At 38.2% G+C, this 19414-nt stretch overlaps 1 protein-coding gene and 1 long non-coding RNA gene across 3 annotated transcripts in view; both read right to left on the bottom strand.

Moving 5' to 3' along the window:
- The window catches only part of LOC111346217 (uncharacterized), a 12859-nt gene extending 7513 nt beyond the window's left edge, over nt 1-5346 (bottom strand). The window contains 4 exon segments of the mRNA XM_088739282.1: nt 884-1309; nt 1539-1931; nt 2545-2829; nt 2832-5346. Of these exon segments, the coding sequence (XP_088595408.1) occupies nt 884-1309; nt 1539-1931; nt 2545-2829; nt 2832-3261 (1534 nt within the window). The 5' untranslated portion in view covers nt 3262-5346.
- A 9-nt stretch (nt 5347-5355) lies between these two features.
- On the bottom strand, nt 5356-9013 carry LOC148720443 (uncharacterized). 2 transcript variants are annotated; one of them, XR_015993375.1, is made up of 4 exons: nt 7801-9013; nt 6704-6831; nt 6342-6417; nt 5356-6135 (listed from the first exon to the last, which is right to left on the bottom strand). It is a non-coding gene; the product is annotated as an uncharacterized LOC148720443 (long non-coding RNA). The 2 variants fall into 2 exon arrangements; XR_015993374.1 differs by lacking the exon at nt 7801-9013 and having other exon boundaries at nt 6704-7789.
- Between the last annotated feature and the right edge of the window lie 10401 nt (nt 9014-19414).

Genomic DNA, 19414 nt, shown 5'->3' with positions numbered 1-19414 from the left:
TTCCGTAATGAACGTTATAGAAACGTAACTGAGCTTAGAAAGCATATTTGGAACCTGAAAGACCGGAACACCGAGTGCAACATCAAATGACGCGAAATGAAACGGGCAAAATCTTACTCGAACGTCACCAAGAATTGCAATTTTTGTTTGTGGGAGAAGTATTTTTATTTTGTGTAAACCCGAAATGTCAGCCTTAAACGACCGGAGTGAATTAGCATCGTCCGGTAGACACTCTAGGAAATTTCTGCTAAAAAATGTCATCACCTAATTAGCGCGTGCCGCGCTACACAGCAGACGTTTTTTCAACTAACTTTGAATCTAACTGTTTTTCAGGCAGTAGCCTGATGATTGCTTCTGATGGAGCATGAAACTCTGAGTAGCAATTAAATGTCTTGGACCATACAACCCAACTCGTTGCTGATAATATTTTCTACTGCTCTAGTCCAACTATTGAGCACTTTGATAGTCGATAATGAGGCCCAGAAGGCCGAAACAGTACTGTCTGCAGTTAGATATAGCTCTTTGGCATACAAAGCTTTGCTTTCATGTCCAAATTGAGCACTCTAACTAGGATGAGTCATTGCTCTGCAATTGCGCATGCTCGCTAGTGTACTCTAGTTTGAGCACTCTGGCATGGCTTAGACGATACCACAAAGGTTGGATCGTTTGGGGTGACCATATTGGTTCTCCTCCATCCTAGCATTAGCACTGCACTGATGAGGCCCAGAAGGCCGAAACAGTACTGTCTGCAGTTAGTTATATATATATATATATATGTATGTGACTAACTTATAACATGTATACACATGTACACATTTATGAAATCAAAAAGTGCCGAATTATGGTTTGCTAAGCAAATATAACAAAAATTTATATTTAGTACCTGGACTAACACCTCCTCCCAATTGCTCAGCAACTTCAGAGAACGACTTCCTACATGAGTTGTACTCGTCGTCTTTGATCAAGGTCGTTAAGTTTACCATGTTTAGTTCAGCTTCATTTTTCTCTTCATCAGTCAGAAGGTATCTCTTAACGATTTCATTGAGGCGACCAGAACGGTAGTTTTTCCACAGCTTTTCAAGGATCTCCAAGGAGGGGCACTCCATTCGTACTTCTAAGCAGCCAAAACCAAAAAATGGGGTTTCTAGGAAATAATCACGAGCTACGCGCTTAAGGAAATCACCCAGTCCATTACTTGAAGAGAACGAATCGCGTTTTTTGAAAATATTTATGTCTGATGCAAATTTGCGATTACATGTGCCGTGGTTTTGGGTTACGATCTCAATTCTCATAACGGCCGTAATGACACCTGGAAGACAGAAGAAAAAACGTAAATGAAGCATGCATATGGTTCAAGATTAGTTCGAGTCAACGGGGAGTTCGCGCAAGTTAGCAGGGGCTTTTTCGTTTTATCATTAGACATTATCATTATTATTGTTGCTATCACCATCTTGCCTAGCCTGAGCCATTGACTGGAAAAAACTCATTGTTCCTTGCCCCTACTTCTACTGCTACTGCTACATAAATGATCAAATTACCTGATTTTGAAACCCTTCTCGATGACTTCACAAGTTCCTCTTCTTTAACGACAGTTCTTATGCCAATACCATGCAGGTTAAGTTTCTTTTGCACTTTATTGGTCAGAAGGAATCTCTCAGCGAGTTTATTCAGTTTACCATTACGGTAATCTCTCGACGGTCTTTCGAAGATCGGCTCTGGGCATGTCATTCCTACCTCGAAGCAGTCAAACTTCAATTCTTTAGTGCTCAGGTGGTAGTCGTTTTCTAAATGGTTAAGGAAGCCATGGAGTCCTTCTGTGGGGGAACGCGTGTTGTGTTTCAAAAAGATCTGTGGGTGTGCAAACTGGCGTTTGAATGTCCCCTTTTGAGTGTCAATGTTGAGTTTTATCTCATGTTTAACGTTTAAGTCACCTGAAAATCAAAATTAAACAAATCCATAAATGAAAAGGATAAAAAAAGATCGCATTACTTTTGCCCAATCTCCAATTGAGTCTTCCGGCTTATAGTCATAGAATGAAAGGAACTGGTGAACCCAATATAACTTTCCAACAAACACCGCATAAATTAATTTATGATATTGAGATGGTGGCCCAACCCTTTAGAAAAGTAGTTCATGAAAAAATAAAAAAAATTTTTATCAGGGAGTCTGCTATGATGAATTACATATTTTGATGCTATCCATGACATAAGGCATATCTCATCCTTCGTCTAGCCGATCTTTAACGCTGCGTGGCAACGTTGAAGTCTTCAAGTGATTGGTCAAATATCGACTAAGTTCAGAATTTCTAGGTGAAACTAGATAGATTGCAAACTCCTCTACTTTATCACCGAGCAAAAAAAAAAACAACATCAGATTACTAAAAAAAAAAAAAACCATAAGATCAATGGCTTTCTAATGTTCCAATGTGAGCCCTGATGAGGAAAAACTAATCCCGGCTCAAAAGATTAAACTGGAGGACCCAAACTAACACATGAACGAAATCAAATAATGGTCTGTCAAACATTAACTTACAATAAGCCTTACCTTGGTCAACGATTTCTTTCGATGCTGTCAAAGCATGTAACATTTTCCCCTGAGTCTGTAACATTTCCTCCTGCACATGTACCATTTTCTCTTGAAGTTTCTTCAATTCCCCCAGCTCTTCTTTAATATTACCTTCTTCCTTTTCCCACTGACTCAGTAGTTCCATGTAGTGACCTTCAACTTCAGGGTCCATGCATTGATTCCTAAGATCGTCAATGGCAGCTTCATAAGTAACTCCTCCTAGTCTGATATCCCGGATATCACGCCAGCAGTCACTGAACCGGTGTCATCAACAGAAGCTTTCTCAGCATGACCGTACACAGTGTTCCTAAAATACTTAACTCGGGCAATGTCAGCTTCCCTGCTGAGGTCTGTCACGTCGGGCAATGTGTCCCAGCCGGTCAGCGGAGCAGTTAAGCCGCACAGGTTTCGTAGCAAAACCATCAGCAAAGTTGTATCGAGGGAACGGGACGACACTGAAGTAGATATGGCAGGGAAAAGTTGTCCCCATTGTGTTGGATTACTGATCCTCTTCGTTCTGAGAGATTGTAGTTTGGATTTGTTTGCCACCAAAACGGTGTGTAAACTTGCTGGTGCATGAATGGCATCAAACGTATCTCGAAGATCTTGGGTTCCAATATCAACCAGCATACGGCACAACCTGGCATAGTTTGTTGTCTCCTTCGTGGATGAAGTAGTCGGTGCAGCTGAAGCCATTATGTGAATCCTGTTGATTAATAATTAGTTCATGCTCAGTATGAGTAAATAGCACGATGGATCTAAGCAGACAGTTAAGGGAGCTCGATGAAAAGAGCGCAAAGCTTACTGCAAGTTCTTGAATGGTTTTTGTATATTCCCCATGTGTATACTTTGTTCATACTTTTAGAAAATTTTTGGACAAATTTAGGAAACGCGCTTTGTCTGCTTTATTTCTGTTTGCTCTTCTCTTCACATAGTCTGTAACATAATTTGGAAAAACAAGCATAACTTTTGGTCTGTTTCTTAATGTAGCACTGCTGGAAAAAGCAGCAAATTATTTTTGCTTTTGCTTTTATAGTGTTTTTGTGCTTGTTTGTTTTTTTTTTTTTTGTTAGGAAAAATTACCAGTTATGACTTGTTTGGTCTATAAGCTTGATAATTTAGGAGTTAGTCTATTTTCAATTTTACATTGTCTTAAGGAAGAGAGTTAGCGCATGCAGCTCTGAGTCGTTCGACGTCTTTAATAGTCTAAGCACACCGGAAGTAAGGATTCGGTCTGTCCCAGTTCCCGCTTTCGCAGGCAACAAGTAACGTCGAAGGGAAATGTGATATTGGACATCTTGACAATAGGGTCACCGCGTTTAGTCTGGAATTTAGCGCAGAGAAAGATGTAACTAAAAATAAGGCAGATATCTTGCTTTACATAATCTCGATTGATCCCTAACTCTCTCAGTTATCCCTTATCCCTGTAACTATTTACTTAGTTATCCGTTATCCCTAAAATTATTTATTTTACCAGTTATCCCTCATCCCGAAAACCGCTAACAGGGCCTCGTTAATAATCAGTTACGATTTCGGTCTATGGCTCAGTCTTTTTTCAATATTGCAATGTCTTAGTGAAGAGGGTTACCGCAACGCTGAGTCATTCGACGTGTATAATATAACAGTCTGGGCACACCGGAAGTAAAGATTGCGTATGTCCCAGTTCCCGGTTTCGCGGGAAACAAGTGGCATCGAAGAGAAATGTGATATTGGACATTTTGACATTATTGTCACCGCGTCTAGTCTGGAACTCATAACGGGCCTCACGCCGTTAGCAACCAAAATTTTGAAACGTTTAAAATGTTATGAAAGCTGAAAAAGAAAGGGTTCCTGTGTCGCGCTTATTCAGAGCTACAATTTTGAATGGCCGAGGGGTGGGCGCTTATTCAAGGAAATACAGTATATCGATTACTTAAGGCTGTGCGCGTTATTTCGTGTTGTTTCATACTTTATATTATCTCATATTACCCAGTTTGTTAAGAAATCAATCGTCGTCGTGTGTTTACGTCCTACAAAAACGTCGCATCAGAAATTTCACGATCTAGCTTCGCAAAGAAATGTACCAGCAGTTATTTTGCCTTGTGTTATCTATTGAGTTTTTTACGCAGCATTTTGTGTTTTGACGTTCTCTTCCCGTCGCGGTTTGCAGGGCGAGTTTTCTCAGTAAATGAAGCTGTTTCTCAAATTTTTGTCTCAAACGACCATTTATTCCTGTCGCTCTGCTGTAGACAGGTGAAGAGCTGAAATAGCAGAAAAGTTTGCGTCACAAGAATCTCTTCACACTATATATCCCAGAAAACATCAGGTATTACTCTGAATGCCAGGACTTCCGCCTGGATGAACCAGAAAGGATAGACACAGGGGCGGATACAGGGGGGGTGGATAGGGTGGATATCCACCCCCCCATTTTTCAGTAAAAAAAAATTCGAAATGTCACTTTATTTGAAATAGAAAATAAAGAAAGAAAGAAAAATTAGCTCTCGCTCATGTCTGGTTGTTGTTACGCCACGTTTCGTCGTCTGCCGCCACTTTTCGCGCAAAAGTTCGCAAGTAAGCCATTTGACAACGCCTAGTGAGGCGAAGTAAGATTCTGATTGGCTCATTATTGCGAAATTTGTAGGGAAACGTTCGCGCTTACCAACCCATGTGCTCAGTCGATGCTCAGGTTTGATGGCAACCTCGTTCCCAGGGTCTTGTGGGTAATTTCCAAGATGGCGGGTCGACCCGCCATCTGCCATCCACCCCCCCTTTTGAAATCCTGGATCCGTCCCTGAGACAACACTTCCTATATGGACCATGAATGAAAAGCTAAGTATGTTATAAATCCCAGAAGCGCTCAAGCATTACTCTGAATGCCAGGACTTCAGCCTGGGTGAACCAGAAAGAAGAAACAACACTTCCCTATATTTACCTTGAATGAAAAGCTAAGTATGTTATATATCTCAGAAGTGCTCTGCCATATTACACTGAATGCCAGGACTTCAGCCTGGGGGAACCTGAAAGGATAGACAACACTTCCCTATATTGGCCATGAATGAAAAGCTCAGTATGTTATATATCCTAGAAGCGCTCAGGCATTATTCTGAATGCCAGGACTTCAGCCTGGGGGAACCAGAAAAGATAGACAACAATTCCCTATATTGACTATGAATGAAAAGCTAAGTATGTTATAAATCCCAGAAGTGCTCAGGCATTACTCTGAATGTAGGACTTCAGCCTGGGTGAACCAGAAAGGAAAGACGTCATTTCCCTCTACTAACAGTGAATGAAAAACTAAGTTTGCTATATATCCCAGAAGCTCTCAGGCATTACGCTGAATGCCATATAGATCATAGAAATATGACAAATAAATATATATCTCAGAAGTGATCAGGCAACACTAAACAAAATAATATTGTTACAGGATTAGACTTCAAGTAAACAGATTTTTTTAAATAAAACAATTTTGACTACAATAGGTGCACAGAATTTAAAAATGAAAATGTTATACAATGCAGGCAGAGCACATAAATTAACATCACATGGCTTCTCTTTAAGGAGAAAGAGCAAGTCATCTCTTAACCCCTCCATCTGAAACAGACAGAAAAAAACAAAAACAGTGAATTTAGTTTCCATCTTTATAATCCAAACCTACCATATTTTTCCTGGTAACTGTCCGTCAAACTAAGTATCCCAAGTGAGATTTAAAGACATGTATTCCAATAGAAAGTGAAATACCATACTGCAAGCTGGACTTTTTTATGCATGTCAATGCAGAAATGCAGAGTTGTACCTACCCCCAATATTTGCTTTGCTCTTTTGGAAACACTCAGCAAAGGCTTCCTCAAAAGGAACAGCAGGACAGGCACATTCCTACAAATAAATTGCATGTATCACTCAATAATGAATTAATTGAGCTAAAGTGATATAATGTTCAGGCTACTATTTGTAGATATATAATCACTGTTCACCACAGATAAAATATGTTCATTTTTATGGACAGCTTTCTGCCTTTCCGTAAAGTCAAGAAAGCCAAGAAAGCTCTCACTAATTGATTATAAATAAATTGTATAGCAAATACCGGTAGCCTGAATATGTTTTGTGTTATTGTAGAATTCCGCTATGATGCATGTTATTTAGCATTGCAGGTATAACCTACCTTATTAACTTTGCAGAATACACAGCACTCTGTGTCCAATCCTTGCTTGCAAAGTTCAGTGATATATTTTTTGGCATCACTAACTCTTTGCTTGAGCAGCATTATCAGTGTTTTGTAATCAAGAGTAACTGTCATGAAAAAAGAAAAGAAGATAATATCAAGTTGAAGTTTAAATAGCTACACCAAAGATCTCATATGGTATACTTTCCCAGATATTTTCTAACACTGCCAAGCATAAAATGATTCAATAATTACTATCACGTGGCTAGACATGTAACATAAAAACATTGCAAAAATTAAAAAATAATAAGATAAAAAATATCGAAACAAGATTGGCACACATAAATAACTTGGAAATTTAACTTTAAAGCATCTTCCATTAACTACTATTCCAGTTTTCTCAATGGCATCCCTCTGGCGATTTAAATCTTTTATCGTAGAAAAATAGAAATGGAATAAATTATAATACTGTCAAGACCCTATTGTAGTCACGGCGCCTCACCTTTGTCATTCACGTCCTTTGTGCATTGTTTTCCGTTTTCAGTTAGTCCGTGTATATTTGTTATTTGATCAGGTTTGCCAGTCATTTAGGTTACGTCACATTCCATATTTTCTTGTTCATTTTTTATGCATTGTTTCTATTGTTTGGTATAGCTTCTTCTGCCGTAGTTTTCTTGTCGCCGTTGTCATTATGTTTTAGTCGTCGTAGTCGCCACATAATCTTGTAAGTTTCGTTATTTTGTCCTTCATTTTGTCTGTTTTATTTGTATTTCGTTTTGCTTCCATGTTCTGTATATTTAACTTGTTTATGTATATTGGCTTTTAGCGAATTGCTAGTTAAAGTGCGAATTTCGGATTTGTGGATTTCGACTACACCTATCAAGGAAACAAACCGGAAAATTCTCCTAATGTAGCCATAAAAAGTGATCATAGAAGACTTATAGGCTCAGTGTAAAATCAAACTCAGCCAATTATGTGATTTTCCTACCAAGCAAAAATGAGTTCTGATACACCACAAAACCAACATTCACAACAAAACATAAGATAGCAAACACACTTTTTCCAATCTTAATAAAAATATAAACGTTATGACTTACGCCGGTTCGTCTTAGCTTGGAAATGCTAAGTAACGTTTGCCAAGCTTTTCTTTGTCCTCGATTGCAGTTTGAAAAACAGCAGGGTCCAGTCTGGTACTCTGAGAGATTGCAAAAACTAAGGGTTACTGTCCCCCAGTATTGTTTCCAACGCTTGCAGTAGGTTGCTGCTGTTAATTCTAGTTTTCTCAGTGATATCGTTGAGCATTCGCACCACCTCAGGACTGTGGACCTGACCTACGATTACATTTGATTGATGTCCACACATCCTCGCGTCGACCTTCTCCTCAATTTTTACTCTGATGCCGGTCTTACTTTGCTAATTCTTTTATTTCTTCTAATAGGAATTCTAGCTGACTCCGTGCTTGTTTGAGGTCGGCCTTTGGTCGATTGTTTTCAATTCTAATAGCTGCGGAGGCATCGTGAACAGCTTTCAGCTCCTCGCAAAAGTCATCGCTTGGTCAAGTCTTGCTAGTCTCCGTTTTGATTTTAGGCGAATTTATTTTATCGATCAACCAAAGATGCCTCATCACTTCTCCTTCTTTGAATTTCTGCCGGAAAATGGTAGAAAGAACTCCAAATAGAAGGGCGATGGCCACTTTGTTGTTCTGAATATATCGGCCATCCAAGCTTCCTCCATTTTTCAAAGCTGGACCGTACAAAACTCGCTTGGAAAATGTGCCACTAACAGACTACTTCAGAAAAACTTGTTGGCTCTTATGCCCATTTCTTGAAATCTAAGATAAACTATTCCCTTGACTCATTTGGAGGAGAATGCAGCAATTCAACCCTTCGAAGTTTGAAGGGATCCACAACTGCACTCGACCGCGGGAAAATAAACATTCCCACTTTTGCCCACGCATATTAATATGAAATCCAATCTCGAAATGTCAATAGGCCGATCCAGCCCCTAATAAAAAAGAAGGCTTCATTGTGCCCAGCAAGAATAGAGATATTGTACAAATTCAAGCAATTACTCAGATTACTGTGAGCAATTATCGAAAAAGGCTGTGAAGGCGATGATGGAAACTTAGCCGGTTTATGACGTCACTCCATAGCAACCAGCCTTTTCTAATATTTCAACTTCCGTTTACCTGTGGCTTGTGATGTAGTACAGAGCAAGTATTTGACTCAAAATAAAGCGGATATCATGCTTTACATAATTTCGAATAGCTTTGTGTTCCTTTTTAAAAAACCAAATTTTGAGGAAAAGGAACCAAATTTTCAAAAAGATGCACAATTTTGAGCCTAATTTGAAAAAAAAAATCGACCGTTTGTGCGATGCAGATTACAGCAGAAACTTCTGAAACGACTTTAAATATGCAAGTCATTTTTATCAGATTGTGATGATTGTGCTGAAGAAAAAAATCATCTGAGGGGTTGATAATTGGATAACTAATGATGCTGAACGGTGGCTGATGCTTTTGATAGACACTGGGTATTGAAATTAGTAGGCTCAAGCCGTGCAATTAATATCTAAAATATGACTCACCTTATACTTAAATTGTACGATAGTTTGTAGTCTTAGGTAAGAGTACAATCACATCATTTGAAACTTAATTCAAAAATCATAAATTCAAGTCGGAATTGATCGCTGGAGGTGTTGACCTCATAACAAACTCTGCAACTCAGACAGGCCAATTTTTTTACCATATGCACTGAATTGTAAGCAGCCAAGTCATCGATAATAGAAAGAAAGAAGTAAGATGGTTTTGGAAACAAACCTGTAACAGACCACAACACGAGGCTTTACGTGGCAGGCATTTCAACTAGCCATCATTTTACTCACGCGTACGATAACTTGAAGTGGAAACCAGTACTTTCGGTTTAGTAAACAATTGGGTATTCACGAAGACACCGCAGTAGTGCGTTTTGGTGACGTCACAGTGGTCATGTGCTAGTCGATGTGCTAGTCGATGTGCTAGTCGAGTGAGGTCGATGAAAATATCGGTTTTATGTGTGGCTTTAAGTTGGAAAATAACCCGCATGCATCTCCCGGGGAGTCTTTGATAGATTTGATCCTTTCAATGGATTTTTAATACTAAAACTCCGTCGTAACGGAGAGCGGTACAGGGGAGTCATTTTGTTTAGAGTTGTGTGCTGTTATCGTGGGATTGTTCGTGGTTTCTCAGTCGCCCTCGCCTTCAGAAGGGTCAGAAACAGCAATAGTTGGTTCCGTAAGACCCTTTTCCAGCGAATTTGAAAACTTGTTGGATTTTTAAGGGTAATTGGCATGAAGCGATACAGGTACATGTAAGTATCTCTTGTTATGTTGTGAAAATTATCACACTCACTTTGAATTTGCGCCGACACGCGGTGCATGTTCATTTTGGAAATAATTCGCCTTGATGAGAATTTTGCCTTTATAGAATTTTTTTTCGCCATTCCACCTTTCTTAATTTTTTACTACTCAGTCATTTGAAGCTTTCTTAGGCACGTGTATGCATGTTTACCTAATGTATATTCCACTATCTTGTATATGCATTGTATCAATTTAGGAAAATAATCAACTACTCTTTTTTCAGTTATTTATTTCTTCTAGATTAGCTTTCCTTTGCTTTACATAGTTTGTATGTGCTAAAGGAATAATGCACATCGTATGCTTTGAACCACTACAAGGATAATTATGATCTCCATCAGTAACATATATATTTATTACTTGAAACATTTTGATGTGCAGTATCACTAGGAATTTTTACAAGATGCGTTTTGATGAGCCTGTAAGGCAAGTCAACATACAAATTACGAGTAAAGATACATGTGTTATTAACCAAGCATGAGGTCAAGATGGCTGGACATTGGTTGAGTTCTTTTTTTTTGCATTTTTATGGGCCGAGATGAAGTCTTGGTCCATAAAAATGCATAAAAAGAACGAGGCCAATATCTAGCCATCTTGACCAAACAAGCTTGGTTAATAAAGAATTTCTCATTTTGCAAAAAGATATTGCTTTATTAAGAATTAAGAATTACTTGTTTACTTCAAGAGCTAGGAGAGAAAGCCAGCTGTGTTTGTAGCACCACAAACTCACACAAATCATTTCTGTTTTCTTTGTTTTGACTATGTTCTGCCACTTTTTGCGCTTCCATCGCCGAAATTGTCCAAGAACTACAACATAGTTCTAATTCAATTTATTTCACACGTAGGATTGATGTGAGCAACGCTGAGCAGCCCATCTTGCCCACTTGGGTAGCCAATCAGAACACAGGATTAGCTTCATCTTGCCCACAGGTGCTGCGTGTGATGTAATAATAAATTATACAACACAAAAAAATGTTTGATATGAGATTTATTATTCAACATGCCATGTTGTTATTTAAGTGTTGGCGAATTTCTCATTGGTTCTCTGGAGTAGAAATACAGTGAGATATTTGCGCTCATTTTGGGTGTTACTTGTACTCTACAAAGCACAGTTGGATAATAAGACATCGTATCCCCACAGAACATTGTAATATGTGAAACATTCCTTCTTGACTTGCAACCATTTTGTTTCAAGACTTTTTAGAACCTGGTGGCGAAACATATGCACATTGCTGAAACTAGCTAAGAATTACTTATATTTGCTACAACAAGTCTGCATACAACTGCTCCTCTCCCCTGTAATAAATTGGGAAAAGGACATCTGTGTGGTGCGATCATTGATCCTGTTCTGGAATATCTCTTCCCTGATTTCTGTGTGAATGGAGGGTCACACATTCTAATTACAAGCATTTGGTTGACTCCTCATGACTTAGTGTTAACTGGGCATTGACAGCTGACTTAATCTAATCAATTTCCTCCTGAATATTTGTCACAAACAGGTTTGACCTGAAATACTTCTGATAAATGTTCTCAGATATTTCTTATTTGGGAGATTAATCATCGTAGTCATCATGTTCTGTACCACCACCGTCATCCCCTCCATTAACACCCCACAAGAGTTCTTTGTTCCACGACTCAGACAGCTTCTGAACATAGTAGATCCATTTGAGAAGATGGGTGATGCATCCAAGGCTGCTGCAAAACAAAAAAAGATAATATAACACTTTATTCAAATATATTATTTAAGTTATAGTAATTCTTTTACTCTACAGTACTGTCGTTTTATTGGAAATTTGTTTTCTACTAGTGCTGAGATGGTGATGTTACTTTGTGAATTGGGGAGCGAAATGAACCAGAGGTATTCTGTTAGCTCAGTATATTTTATGTTGCAGGTGGTGGAAGGTTTGTAAAGAAAGGCAACAAGAAGCAAAAGAAAAGAAATAGAATAGAATGATCAGTGATGGAAAAGTTAGTTAAACTGGCTAATGGAAAATAAAGGTGGCTTAAATTCTTCTTGTTTTGACGGTAGATGACATTTTACTTGCTTGGGACATGAAATAACACTTGAGTCTTTTAAAGAGGGTGAAAGGTCATTCCAAATATCGACTGCCCTGAAAGAAATTGATTGTTCACCTTCCCTCATCAGACATGCATGGAGAGTGAAATGTTTGCTCATAGAACATTCGCTGGATTGATCCTTGAGATGTAGGATGACACAAAAGATTGAGAAAAAATGCAAAAAAAAGAAAGAATGCAAAAGAAAGACTGCACAAAAAGAATGTGAATTTCACAGTTTGGAGACATATAAAAAAAGAAAACATGCTACAACTTATCCATAATTGTGATGGGAAACAAATGCCTGTCGAGAAAGTGAAATAATTGCTGCTCAGAAGAAAACAGCAACACAGGTGGAAAGTAAAAGACAACAAACATATGAAACATATAGTATCTAGTATCGCAGAGGTCAGTGGTTCGAATCCCGTACAGGCATGAAATTTTTTCAGGTCTGATTTTCACTATTGCTCAAATAGTGCTTTACTGCGAAGGATCGTGCACATATACATTAAATGGACATTTAGTACTGAAAACATACCTCAGTTTATTCTTCTTCTAGTTGAGACCAGTTTTTGTAATTTTAGGGGCTTTCATTCTACACAAATTGCAGGATTGTGTCCCAGGTTTATACGTAGAACTATTTTGGGCAACTTGGTCTAAAACTCAGTGATGACGAGTGGGGATAGGATACCTAAGTTACTTACATGTACACGACTGCCCGAAGATGGAACGACATGAGAATCTTTTGTCGTCCTCTCGGCGGATCCGACCGAAATGCCGTAGACGTACCGATTTATACGGTTCAAGCCACAGCTTTATAAATCTGAAAATTGGTGTCCTCGGATCACCGCCTCAGTCCGGCTCAAAAAATGTCATTTTGAGCCTTAGTGTACAAGATCTTCTAAAGACAAAACTTACTGGAATCACTGCCTCTGAGTACTGAGCTTCTCGAAAAACGAAGATTTCATTTTGTGTCTAACTTCAGTTCAGCTTTAGCAAAATATATAATAGAGCATGACAACTATCTAAAAGATGAGCTAAGTTTCAAAGCTAAGTTGACGGTATTATTTTGTTCTTTTAATACCATTTTGCTTTGCCTTTTCACGCTGTCTACCAGACTCACGGCGAGAACACAATAAAAGTTATCGACATTTTATGGTTTCGTCCAGGTGTCCGTTGTCTCGTAAAATACTGTTTCGTACCCCAAAAGTCATTTCTGCGATGTTATTGAAGAACAGTATTACTTGAAAGGGCTTGACGAACTTTTTTGCGAATGGTGAGTTTGTTTTCACTGTCTTTTATAAGGAATTTGTCCGGTGTTCCTGCCCTGAAAATCAACACACTGCTTCCTTTTACAAATTCATTCTTCTCAAATTTTATCGGTTGGGAAGTTATTGTGTGATCGGATGTGACTTGCCTGCACTGATCTCGTTCAAAATTCCTGTTGCGTTGTGAAGCAAATAGTAATCTGCCTATGCGTAGTTATATTTACGTTCTATGCAGAAATGGAGCGCTCGGACGCTTTTTTCAAAGACGTCCAGGCTCCTTTAAATCGTGATAATGGCGGCTTACTACCTGACGCGTGACGTCGGAAGACAGGGAAGTTAATTAGTGAGCAACGATTAGATCACCCTTGGTGAAGGCACCGGACAGGAGTGTCAAAACGTTAAGTCTAGGAACTGTGATTCCACGGTTACGTTCATTAAATCCTTAAATCAGATGAGCATCAAACAATGCCTGAATGTCCACCTGGTGGCTTTGTGAACTTTAGTATGTCGAATTCAGTGATTTCATGATAAAGGAGTTGTTAATTACCGTTATGGCGATAGAATCGTTACTGTTTTTTCTCATCGATAAGTTGTTGAGTTTAAAGGCTGTTTCTTCTTACCTATGAGCTTTGCATATTTTTTGTTTTCTATTTTCAATGTTTTCCAAAATTTTGCGATACTATGATGCTCCCTGAACATTTTATGCACTTTATGCATAATCAACAATACAAAGTAAATGAGGAGAATTTGATACGAACTGATTGAAACCACCGTCAAATGAACTAAACAACCTTTGTTACTTTCTGGAATTCAATGCTCTGGCGCAGTGGAGTGAATAATGGTTGAAACATTCTAAAAATATTAGATACAGCTTAATAAAAGTCATCAACAGTCTTGCTTTGTAATGGATGACTAATCATGAATGTATTTAAGTCGCTGAAAACCTAAAAGTTGAAAAGGAGAAGTAGTCAAGTCTCATACGCTCTGCTAAAATAAAACAATGATAATGGGGGTAGCAGTATAAGGTATGCAAGCATGAGATATGAGGGAGTTTAAGCAAATCACTACGGCTAGCTCTGCTACGGCTACCGGAAGTAAAATTGTCCAGAAACGATTCATTACGCATGTCAGTGCTTCCCGTCCAGCCGTAGCGGGAAATCCTTCTACGCGAGTGGGAAGGTTTCGGCGTAGTCTGTGGCACGTGAACTTATCCCGCTTCTTTCTTCGCTTCACACATTCTCATGAGCAATTTTAACTATTGAAATACACTTAACATCTTTAAAAATAGCTTATCGGGAATATTTATCAAGCTTGCTGTCCCTTACCGAGTGAATCTGCCTTTATTTTTGCAGCCGGGTTTGTCGAAGGATCGAAGCAGTGTACAAATGGAGAACGCAGCGAACGCAAAGAGAAATGCGTCGGTAGAAAGTCTAACTTTTCCTTTTCAAATTTCAAAGACTACTTGAAATTCAAATAGCTGAAGCCAAGGAATTACGAGGGTTATGAGGGACCGTGTAGAAACTTTGCTTTGGTGTTTATAAGCTCCAAACTGGCAAATTTACAACGCGTAAGCTTAAATATTTTAATTCACTCATTCACTGTGCACAGGATCGCTTACAATTTTTTTTTCCAAACGTTGGAATCCCTCGTCCCTTTGAACAAAGTCATTTTGAGTTTTTAGACGTGCAAAAACTACCGCGAAGACGCTTAATTTATTGGTTTTAAACTTCTCAGCCGTACTAGGTTTGTAGTTCGCGTTGCTTAAAGTTGAATTTTGGCGGGCTACGGCGACGTACTCTCCCCAAGCCTCGTCAACCACGATAGCCGTAGCAGCGCCAGCCGTAGTGATCTGCTTAAACTCCCTATGGTCTCACTCGGTGACGAAACGCGTTGAAATAACGATCAACTTCCGGATTTTACTGTGAGCCCTTATCAGACACATCTCAACAATAAGCGAGAGAACGATAGCTTCGATACCATGTTAAAATGCACTGAGCAATGAAAATAGATCACAAAACACTAAATGATTCGGTGGACTTAAAACGTAACAGGATGTTGAAAAGAGAAACGGTATAAACTGATTTACATGCCAACATTTACAGCTCTATTCCTCGAGAGGATATCCAAACACGTGCGTTCACTTATTGTACTAATTGATTACTAATCATGTTTCATATATTGTAATATGATCGATCAGGACCACTTGTTTGGCCTAACAGAAAGGAAGAAATCTGTCACCCATTTCCTTATACCGGCGATCTGCGGCAACTGGACTTTGGTAGAACCAAGAGAAAATTCGCAGCACTTGCTTTCAATCGTCTTTAATGCTCGACAAGATAATCACAAATGCCGGTAGATGTTGGTATTCAATGTTCAAAGTGGACTTTTAATGTAAATCGAAATTACACCTCGGTTATACGAACACTACATCAGATGAAAAAACAATGATCTTTACACCCGAGGGGAATTGAATTACTATTATATAGATTTTGATGATATGTCGGAACTTCTCCTGTATCGAAATGATGATTTCTCCACTGCGCACAGTAGAAGTACTATGTAAACATTTCACATAAAAAGGCGGCAGTTTTACCTATTGTTAAACATTTAAGTTTGTCGAGAAGAATCCGCCGCCAAATTAACTTGAGAAACAGAGATATGCAGTACTCTTTTGGAGAGACGACAGAAGAAGAAGAGGAAGAAGAAGAAGAAGAGGAAGAGAAAGAAGAAGAAGAAGAAGAAGAAGAAGAAGAAAAAGAAAAAGAAAAAGAAGAAGAACAAGAGGAAGAGAAAGAAGAAGAAGAAGAAGAAGAAAAAGAAAAAGAAGAAGAACAAGAGGAAGAGAAAGAAGAAGAAGAAGAAGAAGAAGAAGAAAAAGAAGAAGAACAAGAGGAAGAGAAAGAAGAAGAAGAAGAAGAAGAAGAAGAAGAAGAGGAAGAGGAAGATCAAGAACAAGAACAAGAGAAGAATAATAATAATAAGAAGAAGAATAGAAAGAGGAGGAAGAAGAAGAAGAAGAAGAAGAAGAAGAAGAAGAAGAAGAAGAAGAAGATATGAAAGGAGAAGAAGAAGACGAGGAAGAAGAGGAAGGAGAGGAAGAAGAAAAGGAGGAAGAGGAAGAAAAAAAAAGAGAAGATGAAGAAGAGGAAGAGGAATAATAATAATAATACTAATACTAATAATAATAATAATAGTAATGATAATAATAATGATACTAATAATAATAATAAGAAAGCACCTGAAGCCCGTTTCTTTCGCAAAATTATGAAAGAAAATCCTCAAATCAACTGGATTAATAATGCTTCGCCGTTCCCGTTGCAAAAGCGAAAGAGTAGAGCAGTGACTTCAAGGCCATAGCCATCAACCTGTATTTAGAAGCAGCTAAAAATATTCGATACTTGTCAGGGAAGTTATTATTTTAAAAAACTGATTACCGTTGTCCATCTTGTGATTGACAAGGCATTGACTTGCCATTTCAAGGGCAGAAGGGAATTTGAACTAAAATTTGCTTACTCTAAGAGGATCTCTTCAATGAAACGATTGACTAATCGAGTTGAAAAATCGATTCGTGCCGTGGTCGAAAAAAAAAAAAAATATTATAGGAAGTTTCAGGCCCCTAAGAGTGTAAAATTCGACTGCGTCAGACAACCTGACTGCTCTTTCTTTAAAGCCACCAATGAGAGAAATTCCAAAACCTCTGGAGTTCGAAGGAAAAATAGCAAGAATAAACAAAAAACAACAACAAAAACAAATCACTGGGATTAAAATATACAATCTTCATTTAGATCATTATTGTGAAAAACCATCAATGTCGACTTTCTTATCCTATTAGTGAGCATAAGGTTCATCACTATACACCAGACTAAACGGCCAAGCCGCGAATTTATGGCTCATTGGTAAAATATCCGAGACGGTTAGAGGCTCGACTCCTATTGAGAAGCACTCGGAACTCTTTTTCCATGTGTCACTCACTGAAGATCATCTTCTTTCACATAAAAAAAAATCGCCTGACGTTTGAGAAAACGCAAGGGACCTGTTTGGGCCCTTAAGTTTAAAACTAAGTGAGTGACGGGAATCTTGATCATAGCGCACGTGCATTTAATCACCAGCAAGAATTTTCGCCGAGAAAAAGTTTCGGTAACGACAGAAAAAGGCTTGTGGCAAAAGATTAAAACTTATCACTCACCTCGTAAATCTTCTGTTTTGTTTTATTATACTTTAATTTCATTCAATTATAACTTTATCTTATTCTATTCTCTCCATGCCCCTCATGCCTATGCAAGTCTTGATAATATTTGCACGTTAAGGACTGGTAACATTAATTTTATTAATTGCGGAAGATTAAAGTTGTTTGCAGTCCACCTCCTGACACTCTCTAGATTTTTCAATGCAGTCATTTAGCCGTGACATCTAGCCGGAATCCCATGACCGACCTTTTAATTTACTCTCAAGATCCCTTAAGAAATTCTCCTTACTGATTGCAATTCAAATTGCTATGGTGTTATTTTGGAGGATTGTGTCTTGGATCAACTACAATTAAAAATTCCTTAATTGAAGAAATATTGAGTACATCACTGAGCGGAAGTTGTGCATGGCAGGTTTCCCCAAGTGTCATTTCTGCTTGTGACTGTATTGGTATTATAAGGGAATCAAAGAGTTAAAAAGAGTTAAAAAGAGTTAAAAAGAGTTAAAAGGGCTCGAAGCGAGTTGAAGGTGGTTGAATTCCGTTTTTATAATGGATCGGAAATTCAACAACTTCATTCAGGCAGAAACTCGACCCACTAAGGAGATCATACCGCTGGGTTGAATCTAACATGACAGCTAAGGTTCATGGAGGATTACCAAAATTAATTACCTCAATTGCTCTCAAAACATAACGAGGTTAGGCGAAAAGAAACTGATTTTGCGCATTCATAAACATAACTACTGCTTCTGTGCGTGTTTATAGAGATTAAAACTTGAGAAGGAAAATTATAAGAAAGCATATCTCACTGTCTCGGACTTTACTTCACAGACCGCAGCCGCCGTGGCAAGGGAACTGAATGATTTGTCACCATCTATTTTGAAGAGTTATGTCAATAACGGTTTGATGAAGATTAAGATAAACTTTTCAAGTTAACAATTAGAAATTCGTTTTAGTCGTGTTCACCCTATTCCATCCTAGGTCTCTCTTAGTTTATCGTCAACTGATTTTTATTTTCTAGTTTATTTTAAAAACGTCGAAATGATTGATGGTTTCGTTCGAGTCGAAAGAAACTTTCGATATCAATTAAACGACTCCGTGAATTTGAGGAAGAAATTGAATACTTTTATAATTGTTCACTTCGATCAATTGACAGTCTCATCTTGTCAGAACAGTGCACAGACAACTAAGGGTAAAATACGCATGTTCCCTTGCTAAAAAAAGCCCAATCAAACTGCATCCCTCTTCATCCAGGGACTCATGGACAATTTCCTAAGATATTAGATATGGCGTTTTCCGTTTCAAATATCTATCCTAGTTTAAGATATATCCGTTTTCTTGTTAATAAGTTATGCAAAGTAAAGTACTATTGGAGTCGTTAACCCAGTCTAGTTTCATAAAGTATGTATCTCGGTCAATTTACTGAAACGGTTTTTGAAACATGGCAGAGTATTAGTTCATGCACCGTTATGATAACATTCTGTGTTAAATGCTTGTCAAATGACGCTTAAGAAGCTTTACTGGCAAATATCGAAGAAAAAACCAGTGTAGGCATGAAAATACTTGAGTGTAGGAGGTTTGCGACCTAGTGGGTTTCCATGGTAACAGTATCGCATGCTATTGACGTAACTACATAAATATGAAATAACAGTCTGAAAAACTAACATACCTACATTACATTCTGTGATAAAATCGTAATTTGCTTTATTGATATTGATAGCACTGAGAGGGTATAATTTTAAATTTCAGTATGTAAGAAAAGGTAACAAATATACAAATAATAAAAGGAAACATAAAATCCAGCTAGTAGCT

This window comes from Stylophora pistillata, chromosome 11 (assembly GCF_964205215.1).
Source record: "Stylophora pistillata chromosome 11, jaStyPist1.2, whole genome shotgun sequence".
NCBI lineage: Eukaryota > Metazoa > Cnidaria > Anthozoa > Scleractinia > Pocilloporidae > Stylophora > Stylophora pistillata.
This window is presented reverse-complemented; position numbering and strand designations above follow the sequence as displayed.